Genomic DNA, 19,953 nt, shown 5'->3' with positions numbered 1-19,953 from the left:
CTCCTGGGAGGGCCTGCCCAACCCGACCCCCAGGCCCTGTTCCAGGCCCAGTAGCTGCAGCAGAGGGGGAGGAATGTGCTAGTTCCCTGCCAGAGGGGGAGGGCACTTCCCACTTGGCAGCAGCCCACCCTCAGGAGTGGGGACACAAAGCAGGCATTTAGGGCATCCTCAAAGGCGGCCCAGACCACAAGACTGGGAGCAGCTCCAAGGTCTCCTCCCTGAGAGGAATGACAAACACCCCCTCCCCCTCCCCACCCTGGTCAAAGAATGGGCGGACAGGCAGTCTGAGGGGCAGTGACTGGGAGCTTGTATGCCTGCCAGCCAGCAGCAGCTTGGAGAATGGAAAGGTTTTTGTGTTTGCAGAAGCTGATCCTCCCAGCCAGAGAACAAGCTGTTAGCACTGGGGAGCCGAGACTACTGCGAAGTGTAGGGCCCTCTCCCGTTGGGAAGGGGGAATGTCCAGGCCAGCACAGCACTAGGGGCTTCTTCTGGGACCAAGTAACATGAAGGGAAAGCAAATCACCTGGACACAGTTTCCACTGTGCTGCCTTCCTGCCTCGGGTGGGTAACTGGCAGGGGTGGGCACACTCTGGACAGCAGTGGGCTCCCAAGGTTCAGGGGATCCCATCCCACACCCCCACCCACCCAATCAGGAAGGCCTGAGGAGAAGGCAGGAAAGGGGGCCTCCATCCCCACTCTACCCTGTGGTTAAGGTCCTGCCATCTCTCCTTGGGATACCTGTATCAGTCTCCTAACTGGTTTCCTGCCTCCAGTCTCAGGCCTGCAATGCCTGCAATTCCTCCCTGCACTGGTCATGTCCCTGTCCTTGAATTCCTTCAGTGGTTTCCCCTCAGGAGAAGGTCCAAGCTTTTTGGAATGGCTTACCGGGCCCTTTGAGGGCTGACCCTGGCCGCCCCCAGCAGCTTCATATTCTGCCATATTTGTCATGCCTCCAAGCCTTTGCATATGCAGGTCCCTCTGCCAGAAGTGTTCTCCCCTCTTTCTTCACCAGAATAACTCCTTCAAGGCTCCATTGGCACATTCAGTTTAGAGTATTCCCTTTATCCAGCACTAATTGCCACTAGGATTGTGGGTCTTCCCCATTAGACTGTGAGCGCCCTGCGGGCAGTTGTCTTTGTATTTCTTACAACTGGCAAAGAGCTCTGTACAGAGTAGGTACTTAGTGTTTGCTGTTTACATGAGCAAATAAATGAATAGCCGGATCACTTACAAGAGCCATGGCCCACTGCAAACAGATCCCTGTACTTTGGATTCCTGCAAAAAAAAAAAAAAAAAAAAAGAATCCAGTGGCATAGGAAATGAACATGGCCCTCCTGTGGACAAGGGCCTTCCTGTGGGCACTGGTACCTAACTATACTACAGACATCTATTCTCCAGCTTAGGACCTCACCACCTGGGAGTCCTGCGGGTGGTCCTGCAATCCCATAAGAATCCAAGCTCCATATTTTTCCATACTGTCACATGTCATACTCAAGGTGGTTAAGTGCAGAAGGGGGTACTGGGGGTTTGGGATGTAGAGGGCACTCAGGGGCTCTGGGTTTGCTGCAATGCCTATACTTACCAGCAGAGGGCGGTGACGGACAGGCGCTTGGCTTTGTCATTTTGGAACTTCCAGAGCGGCAGCAGGGTACCCACCTGGTCTCGGTATTCATCAGCCGCATCCTCATAGTACTTAAAATCTTAAACACACACAGGCAGAGTCAGCCCTGGGACTGCCGCTTTATGGCAAACCCAGGTCCACCACTTACTGTCTGTACCTCCTTGGGTAAAACAATGAGCCTCTGTTTTAGAGTGGGAATAATAATACTACCTATCTCAGAGTTGTTGTGAGGATATATTAATTGAGTTAATATATGCAAAAAGCTTAGAAAAATGCCTGGCACATAGTAAGCTCTTTGTGTTAGCTATTGTTACTGTCGTTGTTGGAGGTACATTACAATACACCGGCCATGTCTACATGGATAAAATCCTGGGTTCGCAGCCCTTGTTCCCATGTGTTTCCCTAGCACTTCAGGAGGCTCCATCTGGAGCAGCCAAATTTCAAGGGTTCAGCTGCCAGGGGCTGATTAATAGTTCTATTAATTCTGCCTCCTAAATCTCTAAAGTGCAGCCCATTTTCATATCCACAGCCAAGCCTCCCTATAATGAAGCTGCCTAGATCCCCCATGGGTTCTCTGAACTCAACTTCATCTCCTGCCCACAAAATTGTCTTGGCATCCCACTTTCTTTAAGTTAGATGCCCCATCCTCCCACTTGTCTAAACGAGAAATGAGTAATCCTTGACTGATCTGTTTCCATAATTTCTCATATTTTTCTTCTATCTTTTTAATTCGTTCGCTTCTCTCCAAACCCATAGTCCCTGCCCAGGTTCAGGCCCCAACATCCATCATGTGTATTATGACAATATCCCTCTAACTGGTCTCCTACCTCCAGTAACTCCTCCTCCAACCCTTGTTTCACAGAACAATCAGAGTGAGTACAAACAAGGCACCTCACCACACCCCTTTCCTCACTCCACCGAAACCCCCTCAATGGCTCCCCTTGCAGAGGAGATCAAACCAAGGCTCCTGGCTGGCACTTCCACGTTATTTCTAGTCAGCTGTCCATGTCCCCTTCATATCAAATCATGCCAATGAGTCCAGTTGTCTCCTGTTTTGTGTTTTTCTACATAGTTTTCCATGTCTAAGATGTCCTGTTCTTCCTGGCAAACTCCTACTCACTCCAGATCCAGATCAAACTCCTCCTCATCTGTGAGGTCTTCATTTTCTTTTGAGCAGAGTTAATTTCTTCCTCTATTCCAGCCCTGCCTCTCCTCTACTGAAACATCTGTCACACTAGATTGCCTTTGTTTATCCTTTTTGCCTGTTCTCCCCCATCAGACAGATCCTGGAGAGCAGGACACATATATATTCTCTGGGTCCCCAGTGCCTAGCACAGGGCCAGCCACAAAACAGACAACCAACAACTGTTTAAAGAATGCAGTGAAATCCATTAACAGAAGTGAAGTAGTTCTTGATCTTCTTTTGACAAAGGGTGACCAATTAGAAAATGAATCTTGTCATTCAGTGAAGCCAAGAACATGCCCAGGCATTACCCTGACATCTCCTATAGTACCCATACCTTGAGGTTGTGGGACTTCACTCAAACCTCAAAAAGGTCTCAGAACAAAAAAGATTCAAGTGGTCAGAGAGGCGTGAGCCTTGATTACATCAGAGATTCCCCAGCTTGGGTTATCTTTGAAAACACTTGAATTCAGAGCAGAGATTAATTGGTAACACTTCTCTATTTTCATGTCTCCTGCATGATTACACTTTCCCAAAGGGAAAAGAGTATGCAATAAAAAAATCAAAGTTCAATGCATTTTTATGTGACTGTGTTCTTACAAATGAAAGTGGTTCACCAAGGCCAGTTTCTCCATGGATATTAATCAGGTTTGCAACCCTTTGGTGGGCCACTTGCAGAGGCTGGGTTTCAGGAAGCCACGCTGTGTGAGTGACAAACTCATTCACAGCTGCTGTGTTCTTTGACAGCTTTGAAAAGCACTCAAGGTCGTTTTCCAGTCTGAATGATAATGAGGGGGCTTGTTTAGGCTGCTGGTTTTGGCAGCCCTGGTTTCTGTGTCCCATGGGTGAGCAATGAGCATCAAGTCACCAAGAAGAGCCCTAGGCTGTCAGCAAAGGAGACCAGCCAGCATCGAGAGCTGCCAACTCTGGGAAGGCAGCTGCTCCAAATAAATGCACAACCTCTTAGGGAAATACAAGCCACTTGGGAATGTGCTGTTCATGCCATGGGAAGGATTCCATTTCCCTGACACTGTCAAAGACACCAGAATTTCCCAGGCCCCCAGGATTTAAGCATTTCTGAATCAGTCTCTTTCTTCACCTCATCACTAATTAATCACCAGGATAGATCTATTGAGGGTGTTTACTTGAAATGCCTCTTCCAGCTCAGTGGCTTTGCAGCCTAGCGGCAAAGTGCTTAGGCAATGGATCCAAGGGGCCTGTGTTCGAGTTCTGATGCTGCCACTTACACCTCACACTAGGTGTGACTTTGAAAAAGTGGCAACATCCCAGCCTGAGTTTCTCATCTATAAAATGGAGATAATAATGGTATTCACCTCACAGTGTGGCTGTGAGGAACAAACAAAATAATAACATGTAAATCGCATAGCACAATGCCTGACACACAGGCTACTCCCAGTGAATGCTGGAGCTTGTTTCTCACAATTATAACTGTTCCCTTTTCTCCATCCCTTAAGACACAGGTTAGGTCAGGTATGGTAAGGCCCATTCTACCCCACACTTGAGCCTCACCTTCACCTCTGCACTATATTCTACCCAATCACATCCTCTTCCAGCCTTGCTCTCATCGGGCTATGTCCCTGCCTAGAAAGTTTCAGTTCTCCGAACTGTCTGCAGAGATAGGTCATATTCCTTGCATGATATTCAAGGCCCTTCATACATGGGCTCTAACAACCTCTTCTGCCTGAACTCTCACCTCTTTTCAATGAAGCCCCTGTTTGGGTCAGGGAGCCTGCTGCCCCTTGTCCCCAGAGTGCATTCCTATTCGGTTTCACTGCCAAGACACTGCTCATGCCATCCCTGTCCAGAACATCCTCCCTGTAGCTATCTTCTCTCTCACACTCTGCTTCTCCCTTGGCATCTGGCTAAGCCCTCTCTAAAGCCTTCCATAACTACTCACACTCATCCCTCATTTTCCTTCTCTCCTACGTGAGGATCCCCAGAGTGGTTTCTGTCTACCCCATACATTCCGGCATTTATAGCATTCCCAAGGTGCACTGAGTAGAGGACAGAGCATAGAATGAGGAAGCTCGAGACCCGTTTGGGCCCTCTCTGCCGCTCACTAGTCAGGTGACCTTAGCCTTAGCTTCCTCATGTGTAGAGTATGAGCCAGTTTCTGCTCTGCCTGCCTCCCAGGGTTATCAGGAAGATGAGATTGGATCAATGTGCAGGTATTCTTTGCTGCACCATTTCCAGATCTCATCAGTATATACATTGTTTCTAATGCCATCAGTCATGGTTAATCCACATAAGTCTTGTCTCCCCAGTGACATCCAGAGAACCGAGGGATTATTTTTTCTCTGCTTGCACCTATAGGACCTAGCACGAGACACCCAAATAACTCAAGCTTTTATGAGAATTTTTTAATACAGACAATAAGAGTGGTTGCCAGAACTTCAACTTCTTACCTTGAGCAACGTCATCGTATGTATTCTGGTTGACCATCCGCTCCACGATCTTAGCAGCTTGGGACACTTTGATGATATCATCAGTCTGTGGGGATACAGAAACTTTAGGTCCTCATAAACCAGCACTTGGCAAGGTCATATGTCCTGAGCCATGTCACACTTGTAATTGATTCAGCAGTGCCTCTCTGACACTACTCACCCCAGATAGCTCTGTACAGGTTTCTCTGCATATCTCAAGACCCAGCTCATGCCACTACCCTCTTCTAGGAACTCCTACCTCACAAGTGGCACAAAGGGTCTGAGCTGATATACTTGGTCCCTGGGTAGAACCTGCTTCATGCTTTCATTCTGGACTTGTTTTTGAGAAGGCCTATCTCTGAGCACAAGACAGGGCATTGAAGAGAGCCCAGGAAGGGTCTGCAGCAGAAAGCAGACAAGGGCAGGTTGGAGCCTTCTTTGGTGGAGACAGAAAAGTTGTACCAGCTCAGAGAGTGACAGACTCCCATTAAAGGCCTCAGAGATCATCTGGTTTTAGCCCTTACTCAAAGACTGAGGAAGGCACCAAGGCCCAAAGAGGGGAGAGACATGCTTATATACATGGAGTACAAGGCAGAACTGAGACTCCTATTTCCAGACCCTCCCCATAGCCCAGACCAATGAGAAAGCAGGAAGCTTAACGTCAGGAAAACGTGACTCATCTTGAACCAAAAGGAAGCTTGCCATTGTATGAAATTCCTTAAATCCCCAAGAAGAGGTGCTTGGCAGGCTGACAGAAGAGCAAAGAGTTTGGGACTGACAGGAAAGGCCCAAAGGGTTTAGGGCAGGTGGCAGGAGTGAGCCAGCTGAATGGGCAGCCCTCCCAGGTGAGGCCAGGGGGCCAGCCCCATGGCTCCCAAGGATTCGATGTCTCAGAAACAGCAGTGTCAGGTAGCGGTTAAAAGGATGGGTTCTAGAGCCACACAGACCTGCACTCCTATCCCATCCCACCAAAATTAGAACTCAGTGGCAACCTCTGGCAAGTTACTTAGCTTCTCTGAGTCTTAGAGTCCTCCTGGTAAGTGGGGGCAGATGGTGGCATCTGCCTCATCAGGTCATTGTGATGGTGAAATGTGATAATACATGTTAGTGTTTAACCCAGCTCCCAGTGGTGATGGTGTCAGAGGAAACATGCAGAGTAGTGCAGCAGAGGGTTATGAAGTCAATTCTGGGGAACTGACCTTTGAGGACCTTTTGCCACGCCTGAAAGAGACTCCAAGTTTACCTTAGAAAACTGATCAAGGAGGACATTAATTGGAGTCTTGCAGTCACAGACCTCAGAGTTCACCTGGTTCCAGCTATGCTGTCTATTCTCTGACCCAGAGCAGGAATCCTCTCCCCTTAGCAGCTTCCTGGCAAGTGTGACTCTCCCCAGGTCAGGCAGTGTTTTCTGTGGCCAGATAGCCAGCCAGTTAGCTGATACTACCCCCTGCATCTTCTACCTATGGGACCCAACTCTGTCCTCTGGCCACAAGGAATTGGATGCTTGGTGATAGCTCCTTTGAGGTAGGAGAACATAGCCGCATGCCCTCAAGTCAGCACTTCCTCGGGTGACTCCTCCCAGCTCCATCAGTTTTGACATGGCATATCAATAACAACAGCTGCCATTTATTGATCAGTAGCACAAAAGTGTTATGTTAGGGGCTGCCCTTGTATTATCTTGGGTTCTCATGAAAATCTTGCAAAGCAAGTATCATTAGGGTATCTTTACAGATGAAGAAACTGAGGTTTCAGAAAAACTGAGCTAAAAAATGGCAAAGCCAAGATATAAATCCAGGTCTGTAGGCTCCAGGGTCCATGCTCTCAGACCCACACAGCCAGCCAGTGCCTCCCCAGCCTGACCACTCCTCTCCTGGCCCTGGGAGATGTAGGTTTCCAGTTGTGTTCTGAGGAGATTGTTGTGGGCTGTCACCTCCCTTGTCCCAGCTACTATGCTACTGGAGCAGTCACATATCTGTGTTGGTTCTGACTGAACTTGCAGCCTGTGAGCTCTTTCCTCCTTTCCTACCTAATCATTCAGACCAGACAAATGTGCGTTGATTTCTGTGAGTTCACCCAAATCATTAATGACACAGAGAGCTGAGGTCCACCAAGGAGGCCCTTCCTATAGGATATCATGAAGTTTTTATCTTTTCTCCCCTCCAGCACATTTGAATTTTCTATCCACATAATCAGACCCCGTTCTTTGAGGAAGCGGTGTCATTCTTCTCAAGTACTGGGCCTGGGCAATGGGGAAGGTGACTGCCTCTCCCACTGTGTTGCACAGACAGCCTGGCCCAGTACTTGGGATTTCTAATTATTGCCTTGGGGACAGGGTGCACACCAAGGCATTCACTGGGTGGAGCTGGGGAGGGTGTCCTGCCTCCCATGTGGACTTGGTCCAGAGGGCTGGAATCTGCTTGTACCATAGTCTTCTAAGTCAGCTAAGCTGGAAGAGTCCAGTGTGATGGAGAGGGATGGTCCCTCATCCCTGAGGATGTTAGATACCAACTCTGGCAAGGCTTAGAACACAGGTCAGATTCTAGTCTCAGCCACAGGGACTTTTCTTCCGGTTTCTAGGTCCTGGTGATTATAGTTGAGGTTTCTGCAACCATGGGTCCCAGCACAGACCTCATAACCCTGATGGATCTTCATGTGAACCTTGACCTAGGCCAGTGGCCCCTGTGAAGCCTCTAACCTCTAGAGAATGGATCAGGGGAAGCCAAGGGTCTGCACAAAGTAGCAGGGCAGGGGCTCCATCTTTCACCTCAGAGTTCCAGTACCCAGCACGACTGCGATCACTAGGTACTTGGTCAGTGGTCAGTGATTGAATAAAACAGCATTGGGACAGCTCCTATAAAGCCAAGGCAGGGGACCCTCAAACTTCCCCTAAAATGTGACATGATCAGGATAATGAAACAGAATTAAGCAAGAGTGGACACACCTTAGGCATAGGAAGCAGCACTTCCTTTAACTGGTCCAGTTTCAATTCTGGAGTGGAGCAGAACCACTTCCCCCAGAGCAGCCATGAGAACTCTCCGAGGTGCTGAAACCAGTCCCCAGATTCCTGTGGACATTGTCCCTCCCATGCCACTGCAAGTCAAACCCATCCTGATCCACAATGGGACTCTGGTTCCTGATCCAGATTTCTCTCTGTTAAACGGACAAATGTGGCTCTTCAGCGTCTCCCTGGGGATCAGCGTCTCCCTGATCCCCAAACCTGTGCTGGCTAGACCCATAGTGAGCCCCCCAACCATGACATTTATAATGACTTCTACATGGCTCTTCGTGGAAAATCTAGCCCAGGGTGGCCAAATCCATTGGCCTAGCATTGGTGGTACCTATGATCATCTCTGATCTGGCTCCTGGCCCTGAAGATTCACCTACAGTATAGGACACAAGTAAACCCAAGTACTGAAAGTGAAAAAACATCTCACTTTCCCAAATCCTATAAGCCCTTGCCCAGGGAAGTGGTGCTTTATCCTCACATCCCACCCCCACCCTGAGCAGACTCCCCAGCCCTTCCAGAAGGCATATAGTGCTTTCAATAAGGAACATGTCTTCTGTTACCCTCTAGCTCAATAATTCTGAAATACTGCTAGCCTCCAGATCTATCTTACTGTGGGGAGGCATGGAACGCTAGAGGCAGTTGTAGCTCTCCTCACATCTTCCCCTAAGGAAAGAACGATTTATACCTCAACAGTAGCCCCTGATTTAAGTATCTGTGAACCCCTCCCAGACAGCCAAAGCCTCATTCAGAAATTCTGTGGCAGAGTTGTAGGAACTAACACCAAACCTGAGACTCCATAGATGTCAGCTTCCTCATGGCCATCTTCCCTGACTTTTTAGCCACTGGAGTCTTTGCCTTCTCTTTCTCTTTGGTCTTTTCCTGCTCCTCAAGTTCCTCTACGTAGGCATCATAGATCTCCCACTAGGCAAGGGTGAGATGAGAAGGACAATTATAAGGTGAAATCTTTACCCAGACAGCTCTTTTCAGCCTTCAAGACTTAAGGAGTTGGTCATGTTAACCCTGGCCACAAGCATCTTCTACTTGGCCCATTGGAATTATGTATTCAATACCTGTCTTCCCTACTAACAATCAGCTCTGGAACAAGAATGAAAGAGTTCTAAGGACATCTCTGGGCTGGGCTTATATACCCTGAAACCCAGAGACTGGGTCTTCAGCTACATATCAACATTGTTCTAGCATGCAGCCCCCAGCAGGTAGAACAAATGGGCAAACATCAGGCTAGTTCCCATTTTTGTTGGTGATTTAAAAGACTCTGAACTAGAATATTAAAAAAAAAAATAGGCCAGGCACAGTGGCTTACACCTGTAATGCCAGCACTTTGGGAGGCTGAGGCAAGTGGATTGCTTGAGCCCAGAAGTTCAAGACCAGCCTGGGAAACATGGCGAAACTCCATCTCTACAAAAAATACAAAAATACACCAGGTGTGGTGGCATGTGCCTGTGGTCCCAGCTACTCAGGAGGCTGAAGTGGGAGGATCGCTTGAGCCCAGGAGGCAGAAATTGCAGTGAGCCAAGACCGTGCCACTGCACTCCAGCCTGGGTGACAGAGCAAGGCCTTGTCTCAAATATATATTTTATGTATATATCTTCATCTCCCTGCCCCTACCGCTGGACGTGGCATAAACATACTGGCTCAGGCTGGCTGTCTATGGCACTGACCACACCTCAGCATTAAAAGGAGGTAAGCAAAAGGTAAAGGAACATTTGATAAATAGATCTGACAGGAAGAGAAGCCCAAGGATAGTAGCAGAGGAAGAAGCAAGGATCTAGGGCTGGGCAAATGCCCCTGATCACACCGTGTGCTCCCTAGAACTGGGCAGTCACTGCCACCTGGAGGTCAGATAAGCAAACCTTACATTTAATAACTCCCCCACAGTCTCCTATTCCACATTGCAAAGTACTCCAATCTTTGTTATCTCATTCAGACCCTCCAACAACTCTGTGAGGCAGCATGTCATCCTCTCTTTACAGAGAAAGAAACTGAGGCAGTAAAAGTGACATGGTTTGCTCAGGATCTTAAAGTATGAACAGAAAATGTGAGGTCTGAGATCAGGTCTCCTGGCACCATATCCTGTTCAAATAAGTGTGGCCATCCAGGAGGACTTGAAGGGGGGCTGCAGGAACACTGCAGGCTGCTGGGAGGGCAGGGTCAGAGTGCTAACACTTTGGAGTCAGTCACAGAGTCACAGAGTGCCACAGGTTCCAGAGAGTCCATGGAAACAAATGTTCTCCCCTGGCCATGGAAGAAGTTCCATCCAGAAGCCATGCCTATTTCCAGCTTGGACAACCTTGCCCTTGAGTCATGTGGCTGGCCCACAGCTCACTGGATAGGGACCTACTGTCTCATGTGCCTGGTGTTCAGAGCCTGGATGCTCAGGACAGTGAGCAGAGAGACAGGTAGATGAGGAGGGCAGACTGCCAGAGGAGCCCCTGACCCAGTGTTGCCTTTGCTGCTAAATGAGGAAAGGATACATAGAGGTGGGTGGTAAGGGGTTTCAGGCTGGCCCAGGGTCTTACCTGATTGGCTGTGGCTGAAAAGTTTGTCCTGGGAGGAGGTTCCATCTGGCATTCTCGATCCTAAAGAACAAGACAACAGGAGACCCACAGAAAGCCCTCAACTCCTTCTCACTTATTCTAACAGTATATCTTTGAGAGAAGCATTTTGGTTGGGGCTGATGGAGGTGTGGGACACAGAGCTGGGCAAGTAAAGAGGGGCTTGGGTGAAGAACTGAATGATGCATTCAAAGCCCATATTGTGTCCATTCTGGCCTCCTTCAGAAGAAGTATAAGCTAGAAAGCAGGGGCAGGGAAGCCTGACTGTGCCCATTTTAACCAAAGCACAGTCCAAGTGGGGGATGAACAGATCTGCAGGATGCCAGGCCAGGGCATAGAGGTCAGCCCCTGGCAGGCCATCATACTAACACCCCTTGCCCTGAGAAGGCCTCTCTAATACGAGAGTCTCTGGCTCCATCAGGGGAATGTGCCCCCTTCCCATTGTGTATCACCCAGATTACCAAATGTCAGCATAGGGACCACACAGGGTGACGAGGCACTGTCAAAAACTCACCCTGTAGACCTCGCCCTCCATCTGTAGATTCATTTCTATAGAACTTGCCCTTACGTGTGAGTCTCTCACCTGAAACCCTGAGAGGCTCCCTCAGCCTGGTTCTCAGGAGTCTCTCTTATGAGTCAGGGAACTTTCTGGCCTTTGCCAGCTGGTCTATCACATAGATCATCAACTTCAGTTGAACTGGCTCCTAGGCCTCCTGTTCCCTGAACACACTGTGGCCTCCCCTCCCAAGTCCTAATTTCTACCCCTCTACAAAGCCCAGATCCAGTTGAAGTCTCCCAGTGGAGTTTTGGGAGCTCTAGCCTCCATGTTACTCTCTCTAAACTCCTGCCTGGATAGCTTACAGAAACCTGAACGCATGCTCTCAGCTCTCCTTGGGGAGATAAACTGTAGCATCTGTTGTCCGGTCACCCCTGCCAGGCTGAGGTCTGCTTGGGCCAGGGTCAGGCCTGCTTCTTCCCTGCCAGGCACAGTGAAGAGCTGCAAAGGGGCTAGGGTGGGGATTGCTCTACCCGGAGAGGGTTGTTGAAGGTCTGTGAGGCCCTCTCACTGAAGTTGAACTGGTTAGTGAGCTTTCGCTCCTTGGGCTGCTTAGGAGTCATCAATTCTTCTTCAGTCACTTTTTCAGCTGCCTGAAAATAAAGATCCAGTGGATCAGAACTCAGCTGTGAGAAGGAGGTGGTAGAAAACTGGGAGATGGGGCAAGTCCTGTTCTGCGATAGGAAAGAGGTAGGAGAGTGTGATGCTGCCAGACACATTGGCACCTGCAGCCTCTCTTCTCACCTTTGGTCTCCCTCCTCCTTTCCCAAGTTACCCATGAAGCCTCCATCCACAACTTGAGCTGGAAGAAGAGGGACGCAGAGCGATATTATACTGTACCCCAGCTGCAGGCACATCTGTTTGACTGCCAGACTCAGTTTCTAACTCCTTGGGCTCTTCATCTTCTTCGAGGTTTTCTGTTTCTGAAATCACCTTGGCAGACTCCTGAGAACCTTGGTAGGATACTGCCAATGAGTTCAAAGTCTAAGCCTGCTCTCCCAATCCGTGGCAGGGAGGGCCTTCTTGGTTTCTGCTTTTCAGACACTACCTGTCCCTGGGGTTGTTCTTGGCCTGAGTGTCATGGGTTAGCTCCCTGACCTATTCAGGACAGCCGACTATTGGGCTTTTTTGTTTTTTTTTTTTTTTTTGGAGATGGAGTCTTGCTGTGTCACCTGGAGTGCTGGAGTGCAGTGGTGGCACAATCTCAGCTCACTGCAACCTCTGCCTCCCAGGTTCAAGTAATTCCCCTGCTTCAGCCTCCCAAGTAGCTGGGACTACAGGCACGTGCCACCACGCCTGGCTAATTTTTTGTATTTTTACTAGAAATGGGGTTTCACTGTGTTAGCCAGGATGGTCTTGATTTCCTGACCTCATGATCCGCCCGCCTCCCAAAGTGCTGGGATTACAGGCAAGAACTACCGTGCTCGGCCTGGACTTTATGTTAATAGAGGCTCTGCAAAGTACTGGCTTAGAGGTATACTCCCTAGAGTGACCAGAATAAGGGGAACAGTCTCAGGGCTGTAGCTTCAGGATAGCCCAGAGTCCTACCTGCCACCAACTCATCACGGTAATGCTGCCGCCGTCCTTCATCTGAGTCTTTGGGGATCAGGTTCCCAACCTGGGTGTAGTGAACTGCCAGTTGGTTCACAAAGCCAATAAGCTTATATGTGCCTTCCTAAGAAGAGAGGGGCTGAGTCAGACTGGGGGTCCTTAAAAGAGCTGGAGTCAAAATATAGTCTGCTTTCATTGTCTAAGATCAAAGACAGTCCATCTTTGTTAAAGGGAAATGTAACTCACCAAATCCTCGGTTAATCTGAAGTTTTCACTGCATTTCAGTTTAAAGAAGAAAAGGAAGAGAAGGCAAATGAAATACAATCTTTTTTAAAGTTATCATCAAGGATTTATTTTAAAATACCTTGCCTTTCCAACCTCAAGTGGCTCCAGATTTGCCTGTCACCGGCTTATATGTCTTGTCTCCTACTTCCATGCCAAGGGTTTCTAGTTCACTTGCCATACCACATACCCTGGGCAGATATAGCCATCAAACACACCTGGCATAGCCCTCTCTTACTGTACTTAGTGGATTCCAAGCCTGGATAGATCCTCAGAGACAACCCCAATCCCCTCGTTCCATGCAAGAGGACCATGGAATTCCAGAAAAGATATGGGTTGGCATTTGTCCGGGTCACACAGCAAATGTGAAGCAGGATTAGGCTTACAGCCCAGGTCATTTTGTTCATCCATTCTTGAAATAATTTTTGAACAGCTTCAATGTGCCAAGTATTTTCCAGGTGCCTGGGATATAAAGCTGAGAAAAACTAGACACAATCCCTTATTTCACAGAGCTTATAGTCTGGTTCCTTCAGATAGCCTCCTCATTGATCAGCACCCTTGTAACCACTAAAATTGACTTGGAGACCGGAGATCTCTTCCTTCTTTTAAAACAGAACTGCAAACGCTTTTCAAGCCATATAGAAACTATGTTTGTATGGCACACTATGGTAAACTCACAGTAGAGGAAACCAGTTCATGGGGTCCAGCTGCACAGATCTCCCTGCCCCTGGAGGGCTGGAAGGGTCGCCATCACCCAAGTTGGGAATCTCTGTATTTAAAAGTCACCACAGAGCCCTTCCTCGTTCAGTAACTCAGATGTATGGGAAGATGAGACAGTGCCGTGGTTAAGAGCATGGTCTTTGGAGGCAGGCAGAATTGGGTTTGAATCTTTATCCTGCTTCTTATTATCTTCATGACTTTGGGTTTAACCACTCTAAGCCCTAAATTCTTCATCTATAAAAGAAGGCTAATACTATCTAATTTGCATGATAATTGTAAGTATTAAAAATAATAAAAACAACCTATTAACAGTGTCTGATACATAATAAATGCTCAATATTAATGTTCAATAAAAGAGTAACTATTTTCATGATGAAGATTCCCAAGGGAATAAATTACCCTTACAGTTTTATTTGAGATTTCACCTTCATCCTGTCCCCAGTAGTTGACTGGGCTCTTCCTCTTCAGTTTAGGAATGAAATCCAGACTCCATTGCTTCTGTGAGGGGAGGGAAGGCATGCCTAGATCAGAACCATCTGCCTTTCTACTCCACCACATCAAAGGAAAGTAGCAGCTTTGGGGACCTACAGCTATTTCAGGACCAATGAGATGGAAACCAGCTCTGTGGAAATATGCCACCGGTCATGGGAGGCTGTTGGAAGGTTGGGTACGGTGAGCTTTCCCAGGAGACTTGGGCTCCCAAATGAAGAGCAAGAGGAGTATGTTGAAATTGACAAGGCAATGCCAATCCTTTGCCTGTAGTGTGCTTCCCATGGCCAGCACCCTGAATCCTACAGAGGTCCTCTTTCAGATGTCAGAAGGACAGGAGCCCATAGAGTGCACTGTGCTCCAGCATAACATCAGGGAGGATAAGGCAGCTTCCCTCTGACCTTTTCGGGCTGCCCAAAGGAAGCCATTTGCAAAACTCACGAGTGGCACCTTTCAAGAAACGTTTCTGGGGCCGGGCGCGGTGGCTCACGCCTGTAATCCCAGCACTTTGGGAGGCCGAGGCGGGCGGATCACGAGGTTAGGAGATCGAGACCATCTTGGCTAACACAGTGAAATCCTGTCTCCACCAAAAATACAAAAAATTAGCCGGGCGTGGTGGCAGGCGCTTGTAGTCCCAGCTACTCGCGGGGCTGAGGCAGGAGAATGGCGTGAACCCGGGAGGCGGAGCTTGCAGTGAGCCGAGATGGAGCCACTGCACTCCAGCCTGGGTGACAGAGCCACATTCTGTCTCAAAAAAAAAAAAAAAAAAGAAAGAAAAAAGAAACGTTTCTGGATTTGTGTAGGGGTTGACTACACAATCTTAAATAAGAAGCAGTGTGTTCAAGAAATCTTTCACAAACACTCGCACACAAATGTTCATAGCAGCATTAGTCATAATAGCCAAAAAACAAACAATTCAAATGAATATCAACTGATGAATGGATAAATAGAATGTAGTGTATTCATACAAGTGAATATTATTTGGCAATAAAAAGAAATGAAGTAGCGACACATGCTACAACATGAATTGAAAACATCATGCTAAATGAGACGAGCCAGTCACAAAAGACCACATGCTGTATAATTCCACTTATATGAAATGTCCAGAATAGGCAAATCTATAGAAACAGAAAATAGTTTAATGGTTGCCAAGAGGTGGAAGGGATGGAAGACTGAGGGGGAACAGTTAAGTGGTTTGGGGTTTCTTTGGAGGGAAGTGAAAATGTTCTAAAATTGTGGTGGTCATTGTACAACCTGTAAATATACTAAAAGCCACTGAATTGTACACTTTAAGTGGGTGAATTGTATAGTATGTAAATTAAATCTTCATAAAATTTTCAAAAAAGCAAAAAAAGAAACTGCTTGTCTGCAGGAAAGAGGACAGGGGAGAGAGGGAGGTTTCATTTTGACTGTGTTTTCATTGTTTTTTGAATCTTTTGAAATTTGTACCATAGGTTTCTATTATATTTTCAAAATATTATACATATATATTTTAAATTTTTTAAAGAAACAGTGTAATGTTGCTTTGGAGTCAGACAAACTAGTTGAAATCTTGCTTTGAATTCTGGTTATGTGACTTTTGTAATTTGTTTATCTAATTTAATCTAAGTTTTCATAAAATTAGAATATTAATAGTCCTTATACCAAAGAAATGGGAGGATTATATGAGATATTCTATGTAAAAAACCTAACATAGGACCTGACACTGGCACACAGTAAGCATGCAACAAATGGGTCTCAGAATAACGAAATAGGAAACATATGCACCCCTTCCACTGCAGCGCAAATGTACTCGGAAATTCTCTTCAGTTCATACCCACAGGCGCTGACCTTGCTATGAGTGAAAACAGTATTGTCCCCTATATAGGCATACCAATATGTGTCTACCAAGTCAGAACTTACCCACCCACGCCATGTGTACTAAAGGAGGGCCCTGATGAGGTCACGGGCCTGTCTGGCTGTGATGTCAAGAAATGCTGAGACTGGAGCCTGCTAGAGCTTCTCCAATGGGGCTGGGGGTGGGGAGGGGAGAAGACCAGCTCCTTTTGTCTAGAGGGAAATTGTACTTCATCCAGGTGCCTGGCTAGAGGAAAACTCAGCTTTTGAAGACTCGATAGTTTATGTTAGGAAAAAATGTGTTACATATATCAGAAAAGCATTTTTCTAACCAAATGATTCATTTCAAGATTCCTGAAAAGACTAACTCTGCAGGACACTTAAGACCACAATTAGCAAGACTGCAAGGGAGATTCATAAAGAAATTTCAAAAACTTCTAGAAAACTCCATGTGAAATCTCAGGATTCTAGCCAAGGACCTCAGTTTAAAAGTGCTCTCCTCTAGAATTACTGAGCGGCTTTTGCAATGTAGCAAGTCACTGTCACTCCAAGGAGATGGGTATAGATGTCCCTGCCCAGGAGGGGATGACTTACTTTGAAGCTGTACCTGACAATATTCTGGGGTGCGTGTGGGTTGTTGGCTGTCAAAATCCGAGTGAACTCCTCCTTTAATTCCTGAGGGAGAGAGATACCAAGAGAGTCATACATGAAGGCCCCCCAACCCTATCTGAGGCTTAGGAGGATCCCCCAGAGTATCAGCAGACGTCTCACACCCAGGTTCTGGGCAAGCTCCTAATCTTGTACTAAGGAAGAACACATCTCTGAAACTGGAAGAGGTACAAGGAGCAAGGACAAGAGGCTACTCACTCACCGCATCAGTCAGCTCCAGCTGGTCAGGGGGTCTAACTGTGGCTTTGGATTGGGCCCATTCATCTGTGCCTTCTCCCACTTCAGTCCCTGAATCTTCATCCTAGACAAAAACCTCACATGAGGCTTGGGAGTGTCTGCTCTGCTTGGACAAGCATGCAGGAAGCCCCTTCATTCACAAACACTCCCAGAAGCCAAGCTATGCCCCTTGTACGTAGAATACAAAATGTACAACATACAACTCATGAAAGAGTCCAAAAGAACTGCTCAGGCCAGAGTTCTCATTGCCTGGAAGATCCTGGCCACCTCTGCCCTGGGGGTCAGGCTTAGCTGGAACTCGGAATGTTGTGGCAGGCCTTTGGCCCTAGTAGTGGGACCAGAAGAACTGGTTCCTCCCTACTGCCTTCTGTAAAGCCCAGAAGCTAATGTCTAGGACCAACAGCCAAAGGCAGGGCTTTATGCAAAGTGGTTTAGACATCAAGAAAGGATGACAAGCTGTTACTTCAACTCTAATTTATATTTTATGTTCCCAACTGCCATCTTAAGGTTACTCAGTACTCTCTGTACTTAGTTACTTCAAGCCTCAGAGTCCCATTAGGTCCTTGGAGCAAAAAAATCAATGTTTCCTTTTTTGGCTGAGCGTGGTTTGCCTTTCCCTGGCAGACACTTAAACATCTTGCCAAAGTGGCCCATGACATATTTTTTTAAATGTTTATCCTCACTAACAATCAAAGTTATACAAAATAAAACATGCATTTTTTTTTTCATTATAAAACTGGCAAACTATAAAACAACCAAAAGTAATATCCAGCATTCATGAGGCTGTGGGAAAATGAGCACTCACAAATTAGTATAACCTTTCTAAATATCAACTGGAAACTATTTATCAAAGCCTAATAACTGTTTATACTCTTTGACCCAAATTCGTACATGTAGGAATTTATATTAAGGAATATGCCCAAAGATTTCGGTGCACTGATGTTTGTTACAGGATTGATAATAACAGTGAAAAAGGAAACATTTATTTTTATTTTTATTTATTTATATATGTGAGATGGAGTCTTGCTGTGTCACCCAAGCTGGAGTGCAGTGGCACAATCTCGGCTCACCATAACCTCCACCTCCTGGGTTCAAGCAATTCTCTTGCCTCGGCCTCCCAAGTAGCTGGGACTACAGGCATGCACCACCATGCCTAGCTAATTTTTGTATTTTAGTAGAGACAGGGTTTCACCATGTTAGCCAGGCTGGTCTCGAACTCCTGACCTCAAGTGATCCGCCTGCCTCGGCCTCCCAAAGTGCTGGGATTACAGGCATGAGCTACCACGCCCAACCAAAAAAGGAAACATTTAAATGTCCAGCAATGAGGCATGGTTGAACAAATTATGGTACAATCTTAAGGAACATATGGTAAAATATTATGCAGCAATTTCAAATGATGCTATAAAAATATATTTATTAGCAATGGAAGGCACTCTAAATATTTTATGTGAAAAACATGTTATAAAATAACATATACAGTTTGGTTCCACTTAAAAATAAATATATCTCTCTTATTTCTCCAAAGAAAAATAATCAATAAATAAATACATGTAATTTTATATATGCATAAAAATATCTGAGAGGATGTAACATCACATGTTAACTAAAGTTGTTATAGGATGGTGGGTTTAAGGGTGATTTTAACATTCTTCTTTTAGTTCATTTGCATTTTCTAAAAACATATAGATAATATTTTCAACAAAAAAAAACCCTATTAGTATCTTGCTGAGAGACCATGGTAATCTCCGCACTTACTCTCTTCCTGGTTCCTCTGCCTATGCTGATGCTCTAAATGAAGAACAGAAAACAGAAGGTAAGTCATAAGCGAATTGACATGGAAATATCATAAACAGTATTTCAGGGAGGCTCCTGCCCAGGGATCCCACAGTCAAAGGACGTTGAACCTTCCCAAGTTTCAGAAACAGTTTCAGAGGCAACATACTCTTATTCGCCCAGCCAGAGAGGTCCTATATCTGAGGCAACCCGGTTTTAGCATCAGTGGGACTGACCCGTGAAGAGCACGACCAAGTAACTTAGCACTGGGAATTTCTTATTTGCAACTAGTTCAACAGATATTTTTAAAGCATATTCTAAGTGTTCATCTCTGTACCAGGCAATAAAGGTATTTCAAAAACAGGTTATATTCATAAACACTTTTGGGGATAAATATATGCTTTTCATGAGCAGACACTTTATTTGCTTTGTACACTGCTGCACAAAGCCCCAGCATCTAGAACATTGCTCAGAACATAGTAGGTGTTCGAAATACTTACTGAATAGATAAATGAATGCCTTCAAAACCCATTAGTCATCATAACCCTGGGAAAAGTGCTTTTCCTCTATAATCTTCCGTTTCCTTATCAGTAAAATGCATAGGATTGGACACGATAACCTTCTGTTCTAACATGCTTAAATTTTATGTTCCAAAGAGCAACATGCTCAAATCAATTTGATAAACATTAGTGGAGCATCTAATTGTGTGTCAGGCACTAACCTAAGCAGTGGGAGAAAGAAAGATGAGGTCCCTGCCCCAGTTTGCTCAAGGTCCCTGGAGGACAGATGAGTGTGATCAGTGCTCATCACTCACCCACTCACTCACCCACCCACTCACCCACTAGCTCACTCACCCACTCGCTCACTCACCCACTCGCCCACTCACCCACCCGCCCACTCACCCACCCGCCCACTCACCCACTCACCCACTCACTCACTCGCCCACTCACTCACTCGCCCACCCACTCACCCACTCACTCACCCACTCACTCACTCACCTACTCGCCCACTC

At 46.6% G+C, this 19,953-nt stretch overlaps 1 protein-coding gene across 3 annotated transcripts in view; it reads right to left on the bottom strand.

Moving 5' to 3' along the window:
- The window catches only part of DNAI1 (dynein, axonemal, intermediate chain 1), a 64,363-nt gene that overhangs the window by 18,541 nt on the left and 25,869 nt on the right, over nucleotides 1–19,953 (bottom strand). The window contains exons 2-12 of one of the 3 annotated variants that reach the window (XM_011980046.1): nucleotides 18,924–18,956; nucleotides 17,134–17,232; nucleotides 16,857–16,937; nucleotides 12,933–13,059; nucleotides 12,225–12,349; nucleotides 11,858–11,977; nucleotides 10,793–10,852; nucleotides 9,042–9,176; nucleotides 5,231–5,315; nucleotides 1,583–1,700; nucleotides 1,232–1,275 (exon numbers count right to left, since the gene is read on the bottom strand). In XM_011980046.1, the coding sequence (XP_011835436.1) occupies nucleotides 1,232–1,275; nucleotides 1,583–1,700; nucleotides 5,231–5,315; nucleotides 9,042–9,176; nucleotides 10,793–10,852; nucleotides 11,858–11,977; nucleotides 12,225–12,349; nucleotides 12,933–13,059; nucleotides 16,857–16,937; nucleotides 17,134–17,232; nucleotides 18,924–18,956 (1,027 nt within the window). Of the gene's footprint in view, nucleotides 1–1,231; nucleotides 1,276–1,582; nucleotides 1,701–5,230; nucleotides 5,316–9,041; nucleotides 9,177–10,792; nucleotides 10,853–11,857; nucleotides 11,978–12,224; nucleotides 12,350–12,932; nucleotides 13,060–14,362; nucleotides 14,370–16,856; nucleotides 16,938–17,133; nucleotides 17,233–18,923; nucleotides 18,957–19,953 lie in introns of all 3 variants that reach the window. The other 2 variants (XM_011980049.1, XM_011980050.1) reach the window with 2 other exon arrangements.

This window comes from Mandrillus leucophaeus, unplaced genomic scaffold, assembly GCF_000951045.1.
Source record: "Mandrillus leucophaeus isolate KB7577 unplaced genomic scaffold, Mleu.le_1.0 Scaffold208, whole genome shotgun sequence".
NCBI lineage: Eukaryota > Metazoa > Chordata > Mammalia > Primates > Cercopithecidae > Mandrillus > Mandrillus leucophaeus.
The sequence above is the reverse complement of the archived record's forward strand: the minus strand, read 5'-3'. Positions and strand labels throughout refer to the sequence as shown.